Raw genomic sequence first — 24350 nt, 5'->3', positions numbered from 1 at the left:
GAGAAGATTCTTTCCGCAAAATGCGCCTCCCCCAGTGTCTCTGATCCCATGAATGGCTCCACCATCTACCCGTTGCCCAAGCCAGGGATTTGAAGGCAACAGGACCCTTCCTCTCCTGGGCTTACCCAGACCCAGTCTATCACAAACACCGTCCTCTCTTCCTCCTAAGTGTTTCTCCATTCCCCCATTTCCCTCCATCCCCAATGCCGCGGCCCTCCCTAAGGCCACCACGTGGTCCCTTGTCTGGGGACCCCCAGGAACCTCTGTTGGTCTCTGCCTCCACTCTTGGTCCCTCAACCCAATGGCGCACCTCACCACAGTCATCTTTCCTGACGGTGGATTTGATCACGCCCCTCCTCTGCTATAAATCTTTCCATAGCTCCCCAGTTCTCCCAGGGTAAAGTCCACGCTTCCTAACAAGGCTGCTGGTGATCGGGCTCCTGCTGCCTTCTTCTCCATCACACCCCCTGTCGACCAGTCTGTGTGCTGTGCCATACCAGGGCTATACACTCTCACCTCTGGCCCTTCACCTGCCGTTCCTTCTACTCAGAACACTCTTCCAACCCCTTCCAAACCCGGTTCACCCCATGTGGTCTTCAAGCTTCGGTGCAGACACCTTCCATCATTAAGCCTTGCCTGATTCCCCCGCCCTCCTCAGACCGACCAAGCATCTCCCACCGGCCCTCTCACAGCTCCTGTCCGGCCCCTGGGATGGGTGCTTTTGTCACAGTGTATCCACTGTTTTTTTGCCTCCCTGGAGCCTGAATGCTTGGGAGGTCAGGACCTTGTCTGTTCTTTTCACGTCCTTGCTCTGTGTCTAGAACAGAAAGGTAGTAACACATAGTTAAGGGTGAGGGCTCTGAAGCCAGAAATCTCAGCTGTGTGACCTTGGGCAAGTTGTTTAACCTCTCTGAGCCTCTGTCTCCACTTCTGTTTAATGGAATGGTCATACCCATTGTACATCCACATCCGAGTTTCAGTGAGCATGGAATGAATTTTTGCAGAGCACTTAGAACCACGGCTGACACACAGTATTCCTCAATAAACATGACCATCGTACTAGATGCTTCGTTAATATTTTTTTGAATGAGTGAGGAATGCCTTGACCCTTGTTCCACATTCTTGTTCTGAGAGACTATGGAGGACATTAGGCCTCTTCTGAGCCTGGGGACCTGCTTGCTTGTTGCTGGGCCCTTCCCCAGGGCTTAAAGGGCTGTCCTGAATTGAAACTCCAGCTTCTTCCTTTGGCTGGGTTTAGCCTATTCTAACCATTAGGGGTGGGGATCACCCCACTGGATTCCTGGGGACCATGATCCCAGCCATTGGGCCCACCCTACAATGGTATCTTGGACCCCTGGCCTGGCCCCATTTTGCCCAGACCCTGCTGTAACTTGGACCCAGAATTTGCCTTCCTGGCCGACTCTCCTCTTCCAGCCTTCAAAGGTGGGGTGGCCCCTCAGCCCCTGTGCGGCCCCAGAAGGCGGGCCTCTGATCATATTTCTGTCGGTACATACAGCTACCTCACTTCTTCCCGTTAAAAAAAGTTTTAACTTAGAACATACTAAAAAAGCATAAAACTGTCAAAATCACTTGTAATCCCACTATCACTAAAATATTGTCTTGAAAAAACTCACACACTTCTAAATAACCTAGATGAAGAGACAAGAGGCCACAGGAAAGTCCTGGGGGTTGACTAAAATTCACCTCTCCACTTGCTTTGAAGGCTAAAAGTTTGCAGTGACATTCTCCCTCTTCTCAGCAACCACTCCCTCTCACTCTTACTGTCCACCACCAACCAGCCCCACTCCTGTTTCCCAAATTGCTAATGTCTCCTACCTGCGGCTCTTTTAGCCATTCTCTCCCAGAATTCACAGGGAGGGCAAGAAGACAATGCATCACAAACAGTAGGGCATCAGTGTGCCACAGTCCCCACCACTCCCTACTGTCTTACACGGAACCCATTTCACTCACTTATATGGCCTCCTGGCCCTTTAGAGATTCCTTGGGACCCTTGTCACTGATCACTCATATCTTTCCTTTAAAGTAGGTCCCCGAAGAACCACTGTTTGGCCACTTTTAGTTTTCCTAGCAGGAAATGCTCTATTGAAGAGCCAAACTCTACATATTCCATATTTCACTTATTCATAATTATATTCTGTCCCCCTTTCTCCCATATTGTGAGCTTTGAGCCTCTCGGGCCTGCCTTTCTTCTCTTGGTGCTAACCCCTGGAATTCTAGTGCTTGGCCTGAAAACCAAGCCCTTTTAATTGCGAGTGAAAGAAAACTCAGCACATTCAGGAGGAAAAAATGTTCCTGCCTCGCCTGGAACTCCAGGAAAGCAGATTTTGTGCTGTGTCATTGAAACGGCCCTTGCACATGTTTGCTCTAACAAGGGTGTCCTGTAAAGGCACCGAGATGTCAGACATGATGACTATGGCTTGGGAACGTAACCTTCAATCACTGAAGTCTGTTAATATGATTGGTCTTTGCAATGTGTTGCCCCGATAACATTTTAGTTAACACCTGCTTTCTACAAGGTAGAAATGGTTTCGGTTTGGGTACACTGTAGTTTGCCCACACTGATAGGCATAAAGGGAAACAGAGAAGATGGGACTTGGCTACTAAGTTTTTCATTTCAGGGAAAAGTTGTATCATTTAAATTAACAAGTTCTTCATGACAGAAACAAAACTACTTTAAAGCGGTTCCGGGAATTCAGACTTTTCACTAATTTTAACTAGCTCACCTGTTCCAAACAGAATGGTTTTGCTAACGAACATCCCATTCAGATGCTCCCATTTCTCAAATGTTTCCCAGTCTTTACAGGAAAAGTTCATAGGAAGTAGGAAGGTCCCCAACCTTATTGGAAAAGGAACTCTTTATCTTTAATATTTTATCATCCCCCAGGCAGCAAGGAGAAAGGCTCTTGCAACAGAAGGCTCGTGTTTCAGGCTTCAGGCAGCCAAGCATTTCTTTGCTTTTTTTCTCAGACTGATCAGCCAGCTTACAGCAGCCCCAGGATCCGCTGAACGGAAAAGTTTCCCCTGGAAAATTCCAGAAGCTGGGACTGCAGAGGGAAGGAGTTATGGCTTTGGGAGGAGCTGGGAAGCCCCAGCCCCACCTGAAGTGATCGTGCAAGCAGCGCAGACCTTCCCCTTCTTCGGCTGAGACATTGGGGTGATCCGCAGTGCCTACCTCCTGGGGTGGCCTGAGGGTTACCTGAGATGGGGTAGGTCAAGGGCTAGACCAGGGCCAGCCCCATGCAGTGACCAAGCAGCAGAAAAAGGGATTACTGCTACTTGGATGGGATTTCGGAGTGTCCAGTCTCCTCAGCTCAGGTATGTTCCCCGTGTATGTGTGTGTGTGTGTGTCTCTGTGTGTATGGGGGTACTTGTTTCCTCTCCTCCTGGGTCCCTGCAGAGGGACTCCATTAGAGGAACACCACTGGCCTGTCACTGTTCCCTGCTTGCTCCTCCTCAGGGAGGAAGAGGGACTTCTAAGAGGGGAGAAGTTGGGGGATGGGGGGGACAGCTGCCTGCACAGCTCAGCCTTCCCTCGGTATGGGGAATCCACCTGCCTGCAAGAAGTGCATGGGACCCAGAGCTGTCTGGGGAGAAAGCCCCTCAGTTAGTGGGATGAGGTATTGGCCAGTCTCCTGGTCCACATTTCCAAGGTCTAGTCTCCAGCTATCATGTGATAAGTGATAGCATGACCTCCACCTGCCTGACTGCTGTGTCCATCTTACGTGCCCTCCAGCACCACCTACCTTCTCTGGGGGGCGTCTGCTACCTCTGTGCCCTCAAACCACAGCACAACTCACCCAGGCGCGAGGTCTGTTTGCGCTTGATCTCCGTGAGCTTGGGGATGGGGTAGGGCCCGTAGCAGTGGGTGAAGATGACACAGAGCTGCTGGCTGATGACCTCGTTCTGCGGGAAAGAAAGTGGAGTTCACACGGCTGGGCCCTGCACGGCCTCATCCAAGCCGTCAGCAGGAATGCCTGCCCCCAGGTGAGAGGGGCCCACAAATTTCTGGCAGGTTCCAAGAGAACCCCTCCCCCGCCCCCCACCAGACCTCATACACTCGGTTTGCTCAGCAGGCCCGGGACGTGCTTGCTGTGTTTGTCTGTTGTCTGCTTCTGGTCTGTTCACCGGTGAAAGCTTAATTTGCCATTAAGTCCTTCTCTCTTGCCCCAGTCATTGACCACCCATCGGAAAGCAAGGTTCACAGCTCACAGAGTAGAACACAAGTTTTTACCCCAAACACACCTTTATCAATACTCCGTAATTCTGGAAGCAGTGAATTATCCTGAAAATAGCAGCAGGAAGCCCTTGTGATCCCGTGACTGCTCTCCATTACCCAGACACAAATGCTCCTGATTCAGCTTTCGTAGCACTGTGATTTTGGTGCTGAGGCATATCCGGAAACAGGAATGCTCAGCTGAATCACTTTCTCCAAAAAAAGGGGGGAAACAAGTTCTGTGATATAGACCACAGCTGCCTCTGATCGCTCAGGGACAAAGGAGCCTGTTTCCGACCGCCCCGTGTCCTTCATGTTTTCGCCTCTTCCCCTTGGGACCCAGTGCTGGTCAATACTGTCCCTTCATCTGCAGGTGTGTGGGAGGGAAGCCACGAATTACAGCATTCAATGCTTTTTATTGGGTGAAGGGGGTTGAAAGTAGGGGCTGAAAATGGGGATGAGGTAGAAAGACATTTACAATATATTAGGAAAAGTAGGTTACAACACAGTGTGTACCATTTATTTTTGGAAATAAAACCCTCCATATATATATATATATATATATATATATATATATACACATACATACACAAACACACACTTGGATTGACAGATATGTATAGGAAATGTCTAGAAAAGTAGAGTCACCGCCTTTGGGTGGGCTTATGATGTCTTCCCTTTTCATCTGCACTTTCTACAACAAACAAGCATCGTTTTTGTAATACACACAATAAATATTATTTTTGACTTTAAAAGATGGGTTTGGGACAACTGATGACGTCCGAGGTTCGAGATATTCTTGGATCTATTTCATCGAGCGCCCGAAGCAGAAGGGTACAGCTCCACACATGAAAAGAGAATCGACCGTTTGATTAAAGGCACCATGTTGCCTCGGACGTGGTCCGCAGAGTGGCCTACGGGGATGCAATCAATATTGGACAAAGGAATTCTGCTCTCAGAGGTGAGGCCTCGTGACCAAAAGGTGTTAAACACTCCTGTCAACACTCACAAAGTGATTGCCTGTCTCATGGCTTCCTGTGCTGGTTCTCAAAGTGTGGTCCCCGGACCGGCAGCATCCGCATCGCCTGGGTGTGTGGGACATGCAGATTCTCAGGTCCCATTCCAGACCTTCTGACTCAGAAACACTGGGGCTGGGGCCCAGCAATCTGTATGCTAACACGTCTTCTGGTGCTCTCTTAGGTTTGAGAGCCCCAGGTATGGATGGATATTCTCTCCGGAGTGGGACCTGAGCCGGAGGCTGCACGTTTGTTTCCCCTGGGGTAAAGCCGGCCGTCAAGGTGTGTTCCATAGCCCACCGGCAGCAGGGAGGCCTGCGAGCCTGTCAGAAAGGCAGATGCTACCCCAGGACCACTGACGCAGAACCCACATTACCACGCTCTGCAGATGATTCCCACACACACTAAGGTTTGAGAAGCGCTGTATTCTGGGCACAACGATGGTCCCTAGAAGACGGTACCCCCCAAATCCCTGGGACTGAGAATATCGCGAGATACCAAGCTTATAAATGTTACATTACAGAGCAAAAGGGGCCCTGCAAGCGTGATTCAAGTTACTAACTAAGGTTTAAATTGACCTTAAAGTAAGTGTATTATCCTGAATTACCTGGGCAGGCCCGATGTAATCACAGGAGCCCTTAAAATTAGAGGCAGAAGAGGACTTCAGAAGGGATGCGGGAGAAGAGGAAGTCACGGGGATTTGAAGCCCGAGAAGGACTTGATGTGCTGTCGCTGGCTTCCAGATGGAGGGGACCACATGCCAAGCTTGAGTGGGGGAATTTGGGCAACAATTCTGCGAGAAAATTGGGACCCCCCCAGCTGGCAGCCAGCAAGGAAATGGGGCTTAGTCCTACAAACACCAGGAACTCAGTTCTACCCAAACCTGAATGAGCTTGCAGGTGGATTCTTCCCTGGAGCTTGCAGAAAGGAACACAGCCCTGTTGACCCCTTGATTTCGGGTCTCTGTGAGACCTTAAGCAGAGAGCACAGCGAGATCCCGTGCCTGGTTTCCGACCCGTGGAAACCACGGAATAATAAGCAAGTGTCTTTGGCCTCCATGCTGTGCTAACTCGTTCCGGCAGCAACAGAACACTACAGTCTACAGTCGGCCTCAGGGGGACTGCATTTCATCATCCTTGTGACCCCAGACTGCCAGGCACACTGGGCATGCTCAGTGAGTACTTGCGGATCCCAGAAAAGAGGCGGCCCGTGTCTGCAAAATGTGCTGCCCAGACTGTGATGATCGGCGCTGGGCTCACTCGTCTACAGTGGGCTGTGTCTAACCACCTCGGGGGAAGGAAGGAAGATGCACTTCTTGGACTTGGTGGCCTGTGACAGAGGCCTGAGTAGGCGGTGCTCTTCTTTGGGGGCTGACTGTGGACTGATGGGCGGTGGTGGTGGACTAACTTCAGTGTGTGTTGTGTCATCCCAGAAAGTAAAGGTAAGGCCTGGCCGTGTCTGGTCCAAAGGGACAATCCTCACATACTTACAGGTTACCTGGGAGGACCATCCCTGCCTACTCCTAGGGAGGGCTGCACACAGTGACTTGGTTCCAAGGAGAACAGTTGGCAAAAGGGGAAAAGAGTAAGTCTGCAGGTGAGAAACTCGACAGGCGCCAACCTCAGCCAGGTGATCAGGTCAGTGCCAGCAGTGAATACACATGTTGGGAGTGTGTGCCCTTGATGTGGGGGGAATGGCACTTGACCTCTGTAGTCTTCTGCTCTAAACCCACAACCCCAGTCTAACCATGAGAAAAACACCGCCGAGTCCACTAGAGGGCCTTCTTTATGGTATATCTGACCAGTGCTCTTCAAAATTTGTTAAGGTCACCAAAAATGAGTCTGAGAAGTGGTGTCAGCCGAGAGGAGTAATGTGGTGTCCTGGATGGGATCCTGGAGCAGAAGAAGACATTAGACAAAAACTAAGGAAATAGGAATAAGGTATGGAATTTAGCTAATAATGTACCCATGTTTATTAATTAATTAATTAATTAATTAAAACAAATGTACCATACCAGCGTAAGATGTTAATAATAGGAGAATGTGGGTGAGGGGTTGTATGGGGAACTCTGTGCTATCTTCTCATTTTTTCTATAAACCTAAAGCCATTCTAAAAAATGAAGTCTATTATTGGGAAAAAAATCTGCCCCATGAGGAAACAGGGTAATTATGAGGAAAGTATTAGAAGTTCAGNAGAAAGGGAAAGAGGAAGAGTCCAGAGTCAAAGTGGACACCGACAGCTCCCCGGGCTTTATTCATTCATCCCCTAAAGTTCTCACGAATGTGAACATTCGCCACGTGCTAAGCGATGTAGCCATTCACGCATTAATTCTTTTCTCAAGTATTTATCGGGCGTCTGCTAAGTGCCGGATGCTATGTGAAGGTTGACGGTGATGCTCCCAAGGTCAGGACCCCAAAATGCTGCCTTTCTCAAGGCTTTCAGGGCACCTCTCCTCCAGACACCAGAGCCTCAAGAGAAAACTCCCCACTCTACCCTTGAATTCATCTGGGTTTGTTGAGGTGTCTGCTCTGTGCCCTTTTCTGTGCATTTCCTCCAGCTAGAGGGATTGTTGGTATCCTTCACTCTGGTTTCCCGGCACCCAAACGAATCAGGACTCCAGGAGGGCTCCTCTGAGCAAGAAGGGGTACCGCAATTAGTATCAGTTAATAGCTCCTGTGGGGTGAGACCCGCTGGGTTAGATGGTCATTTTGGGGCAGTGAACTGGGTTATCTTTTGGGTTTGGTTAACTCTGGGCTCAAACCTGAAAGCAACAGAAAGGAATTAAGCAAACTTGAAGCTCACTCTATTTTGGAGGCATGGGTAGGTGGGGCAGCTGTGCTGGGAAGATGCCTATATTCTCCTCTGAGTTGTATATTTAACGGAAGTGCTTTTAGGCGAAGGCGCCACAAAGCTTGACCCTCAGGGACAGCATGGCAGTCTGGGAGGCCAGGGCAAGCCCGAGGAGGTGGCGTGGGCTGGGGATGGGTGGGCATCTGGCCAAGCTGAGTACACGGCTCCTGGTTAGCGATTGTTACTGGTATGCTGCTAGGTACCAGTCATTCAGGTCTCTCATGGAAAATGCTGGATGTGCACATGGGGTGAACTTGGGTCCTCAGGACTCAGAACCATGTGGCTACACACAGAACAAAAGGGGAACGGAGTGATGTTCTTAATGCCATGCTTGGCAGGCGACTCCTGAGATGGGCTCCTGTGAATTTGGGGATGACATCTTTCCTCTCTTCCTCGCACCCTCACTCCTCTCCTAAGAAGATACCAAAACATTTTCTTTTCTTCAGAAAGGAATGCTGGGATGGATCCCCAAGGTCCTTTTTGGGCGAGTTGGGTAGGGGTTCTACACGATGGTAAAAACATGGACAGTGGGGCCAGATGGAGCTGGGTCCTGGTCCTGCCTCATCATTCACCAGCTCTGTGACCTTAGGAAAGTGACTCAGCTTTTCCACGCCTTGGCCTCCTCTTCCAAAGTGGATTAAAAATATCTGCTTGGTGGGGTTGCTAGGAGAGCTAAAAAAGATAATGCCTCACAACGTACCATTAGGTTGAACCAAAGGAAAATGCCGAGATTTGGCCACTTTTTAACCCCCCAAACAAAGAGCAATTTCCTATAATTCAAACCAATCTCTCTTTTTCTAGATCCTAAAATGTCATGCAATTAATGGCAGCTTTCAGGAAGAGGAAAAAAAAACAAAACCCTCACTTCATTAAATACACACAGCCATTTCCAAAGACCCATTTCAAACTGTGAAATGCTAAAAGGTGAAAAAAGCCACATCTCAAAATCAGGAGATGGTGGAAACACTGTTACTTTCAGGGGAAAATGGCAGTGAGTTCTCTGCCTCAATCCATCAACAGTGGTTTGTCTCTAGACGGGCCCTCCCTCGTAGAACATGCTGGGCTGACCTATGAGCCTCTTTCTGCTGGAACACACCTGGAAAGGGTATGGGCGGACGCACCAAAGGGATGGGAGGGGCACCAGATCGAGTTCCCCGAGGTCAGCACACAGTCCCATATCTGTCACTGGAATTGTGTACAAGATGAAATCGAACACACAGTAAAGTGCTTTTAAGTTGAACCTATGTATCTTGATATGTACCCTCTATTCATGGCAAGTGATACAGGCTTTCTATTTATAGTAGTACTTTAGTATTTCCTTTCTAAGTGCATTTAACAGATGGTAAGTTGATTTAAAGGAAGTATCAAGCAAATAATAACCAGTGAAAGTATATTTTAGAAATGAAAGGGAAATCAGGCATTCTCAGATGAAGGAAAACAAAGAGAATTTGTCACCAGGAGACTTCCCCAAAAAGAGTGGCCGAAGAAAGTTCTCTAAGTTGAAAGAAAAAGGATAAAAAAGGAAGCTTGGAGCCTCAGGAAGAAAGGAAGAACATGTAAACAACAGTACGGGTAAGCATAGTAGGCCTTCTTTCTCCTCTTGAGTTTCCTAATTACATTTGATGGTTGATGCAAAAATTATAACAGTGACTGATGTGGTTCCAAATGTATGTAGAGGAAATATTTAAAGATGATTATGTCTTAAATGGAGGAGGGTAAATGGGCATAAAGAGAGGTAAGGTAACATGACGTCACTTGAATTGGTAAAATGACGGTACCAGTAGACCGTGTTGTTACATATATAATCTAATACTGCAAGCAACCACTAGAAAAGCTATGTGAAGCTATACAAAAGCTACTGAAAACATTACAGACAAATAAAAATGGAATTCAAAAAAGTGTTCAAGTAGCTCACAGGAAGGCAGGAAAAAGAGAAGCAAAGGCAGAGACACCAAACAGAAAACAAAAAATAAGATGGCGGACTTAAGCCCTAAAGCATCAATAAAATAGAAATGGTCTAAATATACCAATTAAAAGACATTGGCAGAGTGAATGAAAAGCCCAACTATATGCTGTTTACAAGAAAATCACTTCAATATAATGAAAAAGGCAGGTTGAAAATAAAAGGGTTGAAAAAATATGCAAACATTAATCAAAGGAAAGCAGGAATGGTTATGTTAATATCAGAGAAAGCAGAATTCAGAGCGAAGAGAATTCAGAGAAGCAGAGAGGTGCATTACTTAATGATAAAAGGGTTAGTTCACCAAGAGACAATGTGGTCCTAAATGTGCATGTGCCAAACAACAGAGCTGCCATCTATGTGATTAAAACCTGACAGAACTGGAAGGAGAAACAATTCGAGCTGGAGACTTCAACACCCCTCTCTGAACTGATAGCATAGTGAGAAAATCTGTAGGATATGGAAGAACTCAACACCACCATCAACCAACAGAATCTTATTGACACTTGACAATAGCAGAAAGCAGTGTTTTCAAGTGTCCGTGGAAGATATCAAGACAGACCACACTTAGGGCCATAAAGCCAAACTCCAAAACTTAAAACAATCAAGTAATACAGAAGGTATTCTCTAACCGCAATGGAGTCAAACTGGAAATCAATAACAGATAATAAGAAAATCTCCAAACACTTGGTAACTAAACAACACACTGCTAAATAATCCATAAGTCAAAAAAGAAATTCTAAGGGAAATAAAAAATAACACCGAACTGAATGAAAAATGAAAATGACACATCAGAATTTGCGGTGCACAGCCAGAGCAGTGTGGAGAAGGGTACGAACAGTACCAAATGCCTAGGAGAGAAAAAGTCTCAAATCAATAATCTAAGCTTCTACTCAAGAACCTGGAAAAAGAAAAGCAAAATAAACCCAAAGCAAGCAAATAATAAAGATAAGAGCAGCAATCAATGGAAGTTAAAACAGAAAAACAGTAGAGAAAGTAATGAAACACGGAGTTGGTTCTTTGAAAAGATGAATAAAATTGACAAACCTGTAGGAAGACCGACAAAGGAAAAAAAAAAAAAAGAGGACACATATTAACAAAATCGGGAAGGAAACAGGGGCTATCACTAGACTGTAGACATCGGAAGGATAATAAGGGAATTATGACGAATAACTACATACCTAAATCCGTCAATGCAGATGAAATGAACCAATTCCCTGAAAAAAAAGTATCCCGACTCACCTAATATTAAGTAGATAATTTGAATAGCTATATAGCTATTACAGAAATTGAATTCATAATTAAAAAAACTCCCCCCCCAAAGAAATCTTCAGGGTCAGATTGCAAAGGAAGAAATACAACTGTCTTTATTTGATTATCTAAGTAGAAAATTCCAGTAAATCTACAAAAAATTCCTAGACTAAACGAGTTCAGCAAGGTTGCAGAATGCAAGATGAACATACAAAAATCAATTGTATTTCTTTGTGCTAGCAATGAACATATGGACAAAAAAATAAAATATTATATTTACGATTGCTCAAAAAAAAGGAGAAATACATATATATAAATCAAACAAAACAGGACTTGTATGCTGCAAACTCCATAGTATTGATGAAAGAAATCAAAGATGATCGGGATTCCTGGGTGGCTCAGTCGGTTAAGCAGCTGACTTTTGATTTCGGCTCAGGTCATGATCTCAGGATTGTGAGATGGAGCCCTGTGCTGGGTTCCACGCTCAGCAGGGAGTCTGCTTTAGGATTCTCTCTCATCCTCTGCCCCTCTCCCTGCTCTCCCTCTTGCTCTAAAATAAATAAATCAATCTCAAAAAAAAAAATCAAAGACAATCTAAGTACATGAAGAGACATACAATTCATAAACTGAAAGATATAACATAGTAAAGATGTCAATTCTCACTGAATTGACACAGAGGTTTCACAAAATTCCTATCAAAATCTCAGCAAGATTTTGTTGTTGTTGTTGATACAGTAAGTTTATTCTAAAATTTATATGCAGGGGTGCCTGGCTGGCTCGGTCAGTAGAGCATGCAACTCTCGATCTTGGGGCCGTGAGTTCAAGCCCCACATCGAGGGTGGAGTTTAATTGAAAAAAAAAAAAACCCACAAAATTTATATAGAAAGCCAAAGAACATGGCTAAAATCATTTTTAGAAAGAAGAATTAAATGGAAAGAATAAGTCTACCTAACTTCACGATTTAATTTATAGCTACACTAATTGAGATGGTACAGTAAGGGTGGAGGGACAGACACATGGATGGATGGAGCAGAGTGGAGACCCAGAAACAGACCCACACAGATATGCCCAACTCGCTTTTGACAAATGTGCAAAAGTAATTCAATGAAGGAGAGAGAGCCTTTCCGACAAATGGAGCTGGAACGCTACACATTGACTGGCAAACCAACCCCAACCAACAGAAACACACAAATACCAAAAACCTTGATGTACGTTCCACATCTCATACAAAAATGAATGCAGAATGAATCACAGATTTCAGTATAAAACAAAGGACTAAAATTTCTAGAAAAAAAATAGGAGGAAATATTCATGATTTAGGGCAAGGCGAGGAGTTTGGGAAATTGATCCATTCAATTTCCTCAAAATCGAAAGCTTTTGCTCTGTGAAAGACCCTGTCAAGGGGACAGAAAGAAAAGCTACAGAATGGAGGACAATACTTGCAGACCACATATCTGATGAAAGATGAGTATCACTCAAAATCAACAGCTATAAAGCAAGCAACTTAATTAGAACACAGGCAAAGATACAAAGAGACATTTCACCGAAGAGCTCGTACAGATGGCAAGTAAGCACATGAAACTAGGTTCAACACCATTAGCCACTTAGGGAAATGGAGATTAAAACCACGAGATGTCACTTGCACATCTATCAGAATGGCTAAAATAAAAGAGAGCAATAAAACCAAACTGCGAGGATGTGGAGAAACTGGATCATTCCCACTTCGCTGGTGGGAATGTCAAACAGTACAGCCACTCTCAAAAACAGTTGAGCACTTTCTTTAAAAACGAATCACGCAGCTACCATACAACCCAGCGATCGCACTCCTGGGCGTTTATCCCAGAGAAATGAAGACATACATTCATACAAAAACCCGCCCATGACTGGTTAGCACAGCTGTATTTGTAATGGCTTGAAGCTGGAAACAATTCAGCTGTCCTTTGAGTGGGCGAGCAGTTGTACAAACCATGGTATGTCCACGCTATGGAGTACCGCTCAGCAACGGAAAGAAACAAACTATGAATACAGCCAACAACCTGATGAATCTTCAGAGAATGACGCCAAGTGAGAAAATCCAATTCTAAAAAGTCATATACCTTACGATTCCACTGAAACTACATTCTTTTTTTGGAAAAGATTTATTTATTTGAGAGAGAGAGAGAGAGAGAGAGCAAGCATGACCAGGAAGAGCAAAGGAAGAGGGAGAGAGAATCTCAAGCAGACTCCCTGCTGAGCGTGGAGCCCGATGAGGGGCACAATCTCATGACACTGAGATCATGACACTGAGCCAAAACCAAGAGTCGGATGCTTAACTGACTGTGCCACCCAGGCGCCCCTGACATTACATTCTCAAAATAAAATTAGAGAAGTAGAGAATAGGTTAGTGGTTCCCAGGGGTGGCGGCAGAAGGGAAATGGGTTTGGCTAAGAGAGTGCAACATGAAGGAATCCTGTGGGTGATGGAAATTTTCTGCATGTTGACCATATCACATCAATATCATGGCTGTGATATTTTACTGTAGTCTAGTAAGATATTGCCAATGGGGGAAACTGAGTAAAGGGTACATAGTAGTATATAGTTTTTCTTACAACTGCCTGTGAATCTATAATGATCTCAAAATCAAAAGTTTAAAAAACTAAGATGTTTCAATTAAAAATTGAGAAAAAATAAAAAAGTACAAATTACAAGAAAATAAAATCCTCACAGATCAGGTCTTGTCTCTGTCTTAAACCTCCAGTGATGCTCTATTCATGGCACATGGAGGGACACCCACACTTTTCACCACGGAGAAAGACTCCATGCAATCTGATTCTTATCTCTTTGTCCCACTGCCTCAGTCACCTTGCTCTTCTTCCTGTCGCCTCAACACACCGAGCACGTTTCCATTAAGAGCCTCAGCTCCCGCACTCCCCACTTGGAACGCTTTTGCCCCAGACCTTTGCATGCCTGGAGCTTTTCCTCCCTTTGGTGGTGGTTCAAATGCTGCCTTCGCAGGGAGACCTTCCTTACATCTTGTCTAGACTACGCCTTGCCTGCCCCACCCCCAGAGACTATATCATTGTCTAATTTTTCTTTCATGGCATGTATCAAGCTCTCACTCTCTTTTGCTGATCCCCTTCTTAGCTTACTGTGTGTCTGCCCTTTCCCTGGACATAGCAAGCTCCAGAAGGAGAAAGAATGTGTCTATCCCATCAGCACTGCAGCATAGTGAGACCTGGTGACTGTGGAATGAGTCAATGCCCTGGGGAATAACGCGTGGGAGAAAGGGACCAGGGACTTTCTTTAAACAGATGTGTATTAAGAAATGGCCATATTGTCCTGTTCCTGAAAATCTAGAGATGCTGAATTCTTTTGAAGGTAAAATTTAGAAGAGGGAGCAAAACAAATCTGCAACCAGATTTCAAGTAAGGTAAGAATGAGCACAAGTCCAGGATGGGAAGGCATCTGCTTCACTTTATAAGGCAGCTGTGTTTCTGGGAGTTGACCATAAAGTGAATTTATTTCTGGGATTTCTATCTCCTTATCCACTATTTCTTACCCATCTGAGAAAACCAGATACCTGTCCACACAGAACGGCAGATGCGATCTGAACAGGACTCCACTAATGGAAGGAGAAGGAACAATACCAGGCAGTTGTGTGATGTGTGGCTACCACCCTGCAACAGGATACATGGGAGTGCAAGCTTTGTGGCGCTTTCTCAACTCTCTGAATTTCTCTGCCCCCATCCCTCTCCAGTCTTCTTTTGACCATGGTGATATCCCTCACGCTTGGGGAATGCTTGCCTTCACACTACAGCCATGGGAAATTGATCACTCTTCTTTCCTCCGGCCGGCAACACACATGTGTGTAATACCACACTCCACCAGTAGGGGTCGCCACTGAACGCCTACAAGAGCAAACCCAACTCTTGAGGGCACCATTTTTCCCAGACTGCCCGCTCCTGACAAGGAGCTGCTCCTGCCTCATCCCTGGCTCCCTCCACCCTTGAAGATCAGTATGGCTGATGGGGAGCAGGCTCTAGTCCACATCTCCTGGCAAAAGTCCCTCCCTTCTTCCCACCCCCCAGCCACGGGCTGCCCTTCAGTGGGTAGTAGCTGAGTGGGGCATAAGGGGCCTGCTGGGGTGCTTGTAATGTTCTCTTTCTTGGCCTAGGTGCTGATCACACAGTAGGTTTACCTCGTGAAAACTCATTAGGCTCTATAGTTGTGATCTGTGCACTTTTCTGCATGTATGACATGCTCCAAAACTCTAAAATAAAGTTTACTTAAAAACCTATAGATTAGGTTTACTTAGTACATGGGATGCCTCAGTAATTTCTGGAATTTCCACTATAGCTTGAAAAAGGGAACAAACAAAAACCAAGAAATCAAAAACAAGTTAGAACACCTAACCTTGGGAACAGACTTAGGAATGTTTTTCACTAAAGTGGTTTCTTAGGTAATTGCAGGCATAAGTACCATTCATTCATTCATTCATTCATTCATTCAAGTTGGAGGGGTGAAGGGTGAGGGGAAGGGAGAGTTGGTTTTGAAATGCTTTCATCAGGTTTTGCTCTCTGCGATCACTGTGGCTCATTAAGCAAGGGCTGGCACTCCTCTCCCATGTTGGGTCCTGGTGGGGCTTCCATCAGGTGCAAATCCAGCCCGCAGGGGGGGCCCTGAGACTCTGGACTAAGGCTGGCTGCTGATGAGAATATCTCATGAGAGTTGCTTCGGACCCCACCACGCCAGGTGCTCCGAGGCTCGGACAGCAGACAGGCCGTGTTGCCGCAGCTTTGCTGTTGGGCCAACCATGCCATCCGGAGAAGGTGGCTCTCCGCTCCCTCTTCACTCTTTGGGCAGCCTGTCGGCCCAGCCTGGCAAGGGGAACCCACGCTGCCCTTTTGGTTCAGAGGCCCATTCCCCCTGAGACTCCAGAGGCTCCACTGTCTGAGAGGGAGCCCCAGAATTCTAGAAAGAAGGTGTAAGAGGCTGCTGCTAGAGCCAGGCTGCCTGGGTTCAAGCCCAGCTCTGCCACTTACCAACTCTGTGACCTGGGCAAGTGATCACCCTCTCTGTGCCTCAGTTTACCCATCTGTTAAATGTGAATAAGAACATTACCTCCTTCAAAGGTTGTTTGTGAGGACTGAGTTAATCCTTATAATGTGCTTAGAGGGGTGCCTGCCATATAGTAAATATAAACTGTATATTTTACCTTAAAAAAAATCCTCATTTATGTCTTGAGACAGTTCATTATAAAAGGGTTCCAAGGCCAAATGAGTTTGGGAAACACCTCATTGCCTTTGTGAATGAGGGTATGCGAGGCCCTGAAGGAGAGAAACTGGAGTAATCCAATGTTAGCCTGCAGAAAGAGTGGACGTTCGGCCTGTTCTCAGGTCGGTATTCATGGCTGGTTGGTACGTGCCCTGCAATGGGGTGTTAACTATTTCGAGGGGATGGTTTTTACAGAACACCCTTTGGGAACTAGTGGAGGCCCCACATGCTCTGGGGGGGGCATCTTTATGACGGTCACTTAGAAAGCACTCACTAAGTTGCAGGGACAGTTTGAAGGGTGCTGACTCGTGTTATCTTCACAACCAGCCTAAGAGGTCAATAGAATGATTGTCCCCATTTTCAGGTAGGGAAACTGAGGCAGACAGAAGTTAAGTAACTTGACTGGGGTCATCAGGCTAGTTAAGTGGTGCAGTGAGGTTTGAATCCCTGCAATTTGGCTCCAAAGTTCGTGCCCTGAAGCACTGGGCTACATAGGCCCCTGGGACCCATTGAGAAGCCCTCAGGGTACGTGGTCCTTGATGCACAAACTCCTCAGAGCCTCTCAGGCAGAGTGGTCATCCCCGGTGCTTCCATGGCCACAGTGGTGGGGCATTTGTCACAGTCTCCCCCTGCCCGTGGCTCTCCACCCCGATGGATGGCTGGGGGATGGGCACCTACTGCCGTCCATCCTCAAAGCTCTCCAGCAACGCACACAATGCCGCGTGGCCCACTGGCTGGGACCAGACATCTATATGGTATCGCCAAACAAGTGACCCCAAATAAATTTTTAAGAATGGATCTCATAATGGCCCAAGGGCTGGAATGATGTTTTTTATGGGGTTGCAGCATTTCCCCATTGCAAGAATTAGGAGGTGTGAGGAAGGGGTGACACTCATTGGATCCTCTGTACCCGAAAAGCTTTCTCCAGGGCCTGGCTTTGCAGGGTCCGTAGCCCGTTGATCGGAGGAGCTGTACTATTTCCCTCTTCCCGCCAAATTCCTATCTGTGCATCCAGGCCTGCTCACGTCTCATCACCTCTGTGACACCTTCCCTGACCGACTCACACCTCTCAGAGCCCGTGCCACCCAACTGAACACTGTCTCCTAACCCTCGGATGGCCTCAGGGCACATGTATGAGCATGATCACCCCAGCTGTCCTGTAAATTCCCTGGGTTAGAAGGTATCTCTCTACTTTGTCCCATGTGCCCAACAGCTTTGGAACACAGCAGGTGCTCAGCAAGACAGCGGCCCACAAATGACGGCACAAGTAGCTTTAGCCAGCTGGGCACATGTGCCACCAGCGGCCGTGACCACGGGATTCCTACCTGAAGGGCGAGACCAGGCTAAGGGACCGATGAGGTCGTGAACCTCCCCCCTTGTTCTCTGCTGCCGACCGACCGCAACAGCGTTAAACTTCTCCTACCTTGCTCGCTTTCAAGATCTCAAACATCAGGGGCAGGCCTTGGGTAATGAGCTCCTCCGTGTACTCTTCCTCCTGGATGGTCTTGAACTCCTTCAACAGGCACTGGATGAGAGGCCTGCGGTGTTGCTGGAAGGCGATCCGCAAAGACTCCAACCACGTGTGCAGTGTCCACGGGACCCCTGGGAGGGGGAAGGGAGGGCATGGAGGGGAGGAGAGGACAAGGCAGAAAACAACCACAACGGAAGGTGTGTTTTTATCTGGAAGCTGGCCTCTCCCCAGGACAGCACCAAATGACGAGACCAAGACAAGAGCCTGACTTGGGTCAGTGTTGCTTTTTCTCCCCCAAAGACTTGCAGACGTCGAAACAGAAGATGATAAACGAGTTCCCTCAGCTCTGTGCATGCTGTTCCCAGTATCAGGAGCTGCATTTTACCAGCTATCACCGTCATGGAGAACATGCAACTGCCACACGCTGCTCATGCCTTCTCCATACTTCTGGGTCCTGACTCCTCCGCTCACCTCGCCCCTTCTGCCTGCTGGGGGGACGGAAGCTCAGGGAGGGAAGGGGCTTGCCTGGGACGAGACAGTACATCACGCCCAGAGGAGAGCTCAGAGCTGGTGACACCCATCGGTGGACTTGACCATTTACGGCCCCGTCCAGGACGGACACGGGCGTCACAGAAAGACCCAGGAGGATACCCCTGCCACTCCCCCGTGCAAAACGCCTTTTCCATCTGTGGGTGCTTCATCAGGCCTTCCTCCTGTAACAGAAACCTGTCCAGCAGCTCATTGCTGTGTTGTGCTTCTCCCTGCTCACGGAGAGCCACCGAGGAAGAGCGGGTCTCCCTCCTGTTTACAGGGAGCAGGCCATGCAGAGAGCAGACCTTCATCATCCTGCCAAACAGGGCCTCAGGGCAATGGCATAACGTCCCACATACTACACAGTCACTCTGAGACAGAGGCCCACGTCCGGAACAGCGGCAGCGGGGCCTCTCCTCAGGCCCTCCGCCCACCTTGACCTGCCGTTCCAGGTCAGTTGAAGGCCCGCGCTAGGTCCCGCTGTTCTGGGGCGGGGCCGCTGCCCCCAGACGGGGAAGGCTGGGCGGGCCTGCTCCCTGGGCACACGGAGGAGATGGGTCTGAGCTAGCTCACTCCAGAAAGAGCCACCCCGAGCTTTTCCCGGGAGTGGCTTTGCGGCCCGAAGCTCCGTGGGCGAGCCCGGTAAGAAAGCAATGCCCTCCTCCTAGCTGGTAGCCTGGCCGCGGCTTCATGGTGCTGGGCGCTCTAAGGCAGTGATTCACCAACCACTGGGAGCCACCTGGGATGATTGTTAAACATAAAGATTTCCGGCCTTTATTCATCCAGACCCGCGACAGCAGAGCCTCTGGGTGTAGGGCCTGGCAATCTGTATTCGGACAAGCTCCCAGGTGATTCCAATTCCTAAATTCTCAGGGTCCAGAGTTGGGGAATCATGAGAAAGTGACCTTTGGGGCTGGCGGGTTGCTGCTGTCTTTGGGGGTCGTGTGGGTGTGTTAGCCTGAAAGTGCTCCAACCAGCAAACAGGAAGCTCCCTGGCCCCGTGGTGTGTGTGCGCGCCCACGTGTGCGTGTGCGTGTGCGTGTGACCTAAGGCTGGGCAGGGGTGCTGTGCCCAGCGGTGGAGGGTGTCCAGACTGACCTATGCTCCTGATATCAATTGTGACATCCACGTAGCCATGCTCAGCGCTGTGATACATGGCCTCCCTCAGGGCTCTCAGTTTGGCCTTGCTGTTGCGGCTGGCACACAGGGGAGGCGGGGCTGTCTCCGCCAGGTCAGTCCCCTCGGCCAGAATCTCCTCCAGGGACAGGATATCACTCTTCTCCTTCTCTGGCTGAGCGAGCAGTTTGCGGAACACATTCCTGTCAATCATAAACCCAGAGAGGAAGACACTCAGAGATGGAAGGGCTTTGCTGGGGCAGGGACAGGGTGTGGGAAGTGGGGACACCACTCATGTGAGACAATGGAATGACGGGAATGACTCAGGGGTGGTAGTTTCAGAGGCCTGACCACGGGTGCTTATATTTTAAGGATGGAGGAGACGGGGGGAGGGGCATGGCTGGCTATGTTTCCTTGAGGGCAGTCTGGAGCTAAGTGCTTTCCTCAAGTATCTGGAAGGTTCTACAACTGTGCCCTTTTAACCATCAGCCTGCACGGGGTCCCCCAGTGACTTGGCTTTACTTGGGTTATGTGGAATTAAATAGGACAGGGTAAACCCTGAAGGAAATGTAGACAAGTGGTAACCAAACGTCAGGGGTTTTATTATTTTTAAAATGGATTCTTCTCCCTTCCTGGCAGCTGAGGTGATGGGCTCTGACCAACCCTGGCAAAGAGTGCATCTCTGTGAGGTGAAAGCTGATCGGGAAGGGACGAAACGAGGCAGTCTGAGTAGATGTGCGCTGCGTGGAGTTGGCTCTGAGCAGGAAGCTGGCAGGTAAGGCCACTCTGGCCGGGCCTGGGCTCTGGCCTGCCTCTGGGCCCCACATCCAGAGATGTAGTGGGTCTGGGGTAGGCCTGGGAATCTGCATTTTTAACAAGCACCACTTGGGACCTTGTGGCTTTGGCCCATCCTAGCCTACCTGTGTCCGTGGGCTGCAGCCTGGCTGAAAGAGTTCATATCACCCTGGGGGGTGGTAGAAATTCCATTCCTGTACATGGTTCCTATCAGGGGATCCGCACCACGCTCCAACAGCAAACTAACCAGCTCAAAATTTCCTGCAAGCCCAGAGAAGGGGGTTTTATAAGCGAGTCAAGCAAAGATACAGTCACAGACACATTGAGGGCCAAGGTGGTGGAGACCCTCGGCGGGGTCGAGTCTCAGCGGCTCTTACCTACGGCGGCGGCCAGCTGGAGGGGTGTTTCTGAGTAGTTCTCCTCGCCGTGCTCCACGGAGCCTTCCACCTTGGCCCCGGCGTCCAGGAGCAGCTGTGGAGGAAGAGTGGCCACGGAGACATTTAAAGGACACGCACTGTGAGGACACATCAGGAAAAGCTGGTGGAAGTCACTGCGATGCCAATGTTCCTGCCCTCCCTCTGGGTCAGGGGCCGTGTGCACAGGGTGAGGGCAGCTGTCTGCCGGAGGGTGAACTGACAGCCTCCTGAATCTCCCAGAAGCTCGGACTATCCAAGCGTGGTCCGCGGAAAGCAGCATTGGCATCACCTGGGAGCTTGTTGGAAATGCTGGCTCTCAGGCCCCACCTCGGACCAACTGAATGAGAGTTTGCCTTTCAGCAAGATCTCCAGGTGATTGATATGTACGTTCAAGTTTCTAGAAGCTTAGACGCTCATGGAGCCAGAGTGCTGGAAGACTCCCTTTTTAGGGTTGGGTACACAAAGCCTCGGAGAGCATCAGAACGGTCTCTTAGAACCACAGAATCTTGAGTTCCAAAGAGTTTGGGGACCACCTGGGCCAACCAGGGCACGCATCCCTTCTAGAACACCCTGGGTAGCTCTGAGGATAGTTTAGCAAATGCTAAGTTTCCTGGCCAGCGAGATCAGTTACTTAAGTGGCAGAGTGAGCTTTGAGGAGTGTACTCCGTTCTGGGCTATATTCTTGAAGATCCCTGGGCTTCTTAAAAATGGAAGCTGTCCATGCTGGGCCTCACTCACAGTGAATGTGCTCTCAGCACTGCTAATGGAAAACGAGGGGGAGAGATCTGCCTTCTTTACTCCCTGCCCAGGGCTCCCTGAGGGCACAGCCAGGAGAGGGCTGCTGATGGCATTCCATGCCTCGTGTACCTGCAGGGGACAGGTGGCCTGACTTCATTTGGCTTTGCTTGGCTGCCTGCTGCTCCTGTTCTTGATTTAAAGGCTTGGGGATGCCTCGTGTCCACTAGGCCACTCCCCCCCCCATCCCTCCTTTACTATATCCCTCTACCAGGAGTGAACTGGCCATGACATTCTACAGCGCAGAAGTCAGCTCTCAGCGTGACACGTCATACACTCTGCCTCCTGGAACATGACTTTGGATCTGCCTGAAGGAGTCCCATGGCCGAGGAAACACCAAAAGAGTCCTGTGGCTCTCCACCATTGCCCCGTGGTCCCTGTAACATTCCTTCCTGCACTGCAGACTTCTAAGAGGCTTGGACCACATAAAAGCAAGCGTTCCCGATGTACCCAAAGCTCAGCACGATGACGCCAGGGGGAGTAATGGACCTGGATGCGGATTTCTTTTTTTCGGATGCACTGAAGACCGAGTTTAAGATCTAGAATGTACTGGACGGCTGGTCCTTGAACACCAACTGTACAACAACCAGAAAAAGCCCAAGCAATACATACTTCAATGCCCAAGGGACCTCGGATGAGGGCATCTCTCCATACCTGGGGAGCCGTTTCAGAAGACACGTGCAAAGGCCCTCCTCTAGACCTCTGGGATCAGATTCTCAGTAAGTGGGATCCCAGCAAGTGTCTTTTCGAACCACTCCCTTGGTGACTTGGGGATGCTTCTTTCCACTAGTTAGAAACCACTAGACTCTACACAAGCACCAGGGTCACACCTAAGGGGAGGTTCCAAGGTCTCACACCAGCCAAGTCTTACGTTCACGTTACGACAAGCAAAATGGACAAATCCGCAACATCACAGCTCAGGCCCCACCCCCGAGCAACCAGGAACAGCTTCATCCGTTTGCCACTCGTGTGTGTGAGGCTGCGTGTGGGTCTGTGATCATTTCATATTGGTTAAAGCCAGGCCATATAGATCATTACATATGATATTTGCATCTATATGATATGAATGTGCTATACTTCATTGCAGTTAACCAATATGAATCCCTCAGGGAATGTGCATGCTGGGAGAGGTACAGATTTGCATAATGGAGGAGGTAAAATTAAAGGTCAGACGTGGGTAGGGAAATCCATTAATACCTGAACTACAGGAATATGTCCATGCAACACAGCAAAAGTCAGAGCCGTCCAATGGCGGGTCTCGGGGTGGACGGATGGATATTTATGAGGAGTACTGACAACCTATAAACAAATTGAAGTTATTTTCAAAATGTGACCTTCACAATATTTAGACTAGCAAGTCGGACCTATCTGTGGCTGGGCACGTGGGCTAGAGATGTACAGAAGGGCATCCTGGAAGTGTCTTGGGAAACGTTGGTGACAGTGGGGTAGTGACTTGAAGTCCTCTGTGCAGCGGAAGGACTCCTTTTGGCTCCTCACCTGCAAGGAGTTAAACTGATGATTTCTGACCTCCTCTAAGGTGCCTTGGAGGAGCTGTGATGGCAGCTACCGTGGGCCAGCTCCCCAGCCTGTCCCCTCTTTCTGCTTAAGGAAAGGGCCGCAGCACGTCAGATAGCGTGAGATGCCAGACCATGACGTCCACACCTTTAGGGGAGATTCTCAGCAGCAGCGAACCTCAGGCAAGGGGAGGTCTGTTTCGAGCTTTCAAGCCAGGGAAGACCACCACCCGTCTGATGGAGTGACATTCCCATCTGGTCACAGCTCACCCTACCATGTCCTCATTTCACTCTTCGGTTGGCTTCCTAGGAGACTAGGACCCTCATGCTGTTGGAAACCTGGGCACAAACCCTTCCCTGGACACACCATGAGATCTGATCTTGGTCTTTCAATATGGGGGCCTCGACACACCCTAGGCCAAAAGAGAGGCAGCAGGGCAGCTGAAGTTTGGGGTCCTGCAGGACTGGCACCCACACATGGCTTTTCTCCCAAACACTCCTGGGGGCATCTATCTAGCTGTGATACCTGTTTCATTCAGAGCAGCTGAGTTCACTGATCACCTGACTGGGAAAAGGCCTTGAGCTGGGATGGGCTAGAGAGGACCAGAGAAGCCCACCAGGACCCAAAGATGAGGAGCCCTTGCAGGGGTCTGCACGGTGGTGGGGGATTCATAACAGGCAAGAAAATCCCCAATACTTGAGACTTGTAATATCCAAAATGGCCTGGATGCAAAACTGTGTCTACTGCCTGTTTTCCTCAGATGAGTATCAAATTCACTAATTTAAAAAAAAAAAAAAAGCACAGTACTAAGACTACGAGAACATCTGATTCTGCACTAACAAGTTTATAGGGTTGCTGAGCTAGGACTGCAGCATGCCAACCTTCCCAGCCTCTGGGGCTGCCGATCGCTGGCTGCCAGAACGACAGGATAGAACATGGCCAAAAAGCGTGAGTTCACCTACTACGAGCCTCGAGGTGTTTGTGGGGGAACCGATATTAACTGAGTCCCGAACTTATGCTAGGTACCCTTTGTATTTATTTCTTCCAGCGACCCTCTGAGATGGGTGTGATTGTTCTCTCCCTGTTGCGGATGGGGACGCGGAGCTCCAAAAGGTTAAGCCTCCTGCCCAAGCAAGTTGCTAAGACT

The 24350-nt window shown here is 48.6% G+C and overlaps 1 protein-coding gene across 3 annotated transcripts in view; it reads right to left on the bottom strand.

The window, feature by feature from the left end:
- The window catches only part of BTBD11 (BTB domain containing 11), a 300917-nt gene that overhangs the window by 20735 nt on the left and 255832 nt on the right, over positions 1-24350 (bottom strand). For 2 of the 3 annotated variants that reach the window (XM_040637421.1, XM_040637423.1), the window contains 6 exons: positions 22886-22987; positions 20855-20948; positions 20603-20738; positions 19665-19885; positions 17988-18166; positions 3819-3924 (listed from right to left, as the gene is read on the bottom strand). In XM_040637421.1, the coding sequence (XP_040493355.1) occupies positions 3819-3924; positions 17988-18166; positions 19665-19885; positions 20603-20738; positions 20855-20948; positions 22886-22987 (838 nt within the window). The remainder of the gene's footprint in view (positions 1-3818; positions 3925-17987; positions 18167-19664; positions 19886-20602; positions 20739-20854; positions 20949-22885; positions 22988-24350) is intronic. The other variant, XM_040637422.1, reaches the window with a different exon arrangement.

The sequence above is a fragment of the Ursus maritimus genome, unplaced genomic scaffold (genome assembly GCF_017311325.1).
Source record: "Ursus maritimus isolate PB19 unplaced genomic scaffold, ASM1731132v1 scaffold_21, whole genome shotgun sequence".
NCBI classification, from domain to species: Eukaryota; Metazoa; Chordata; class Mammalia; order Carnivora; family Ursidae; genus Ursus; species Ursus maritimus.
This window is presented reverse-complemented; position numbering and strand designations above follow the sequence as displayed.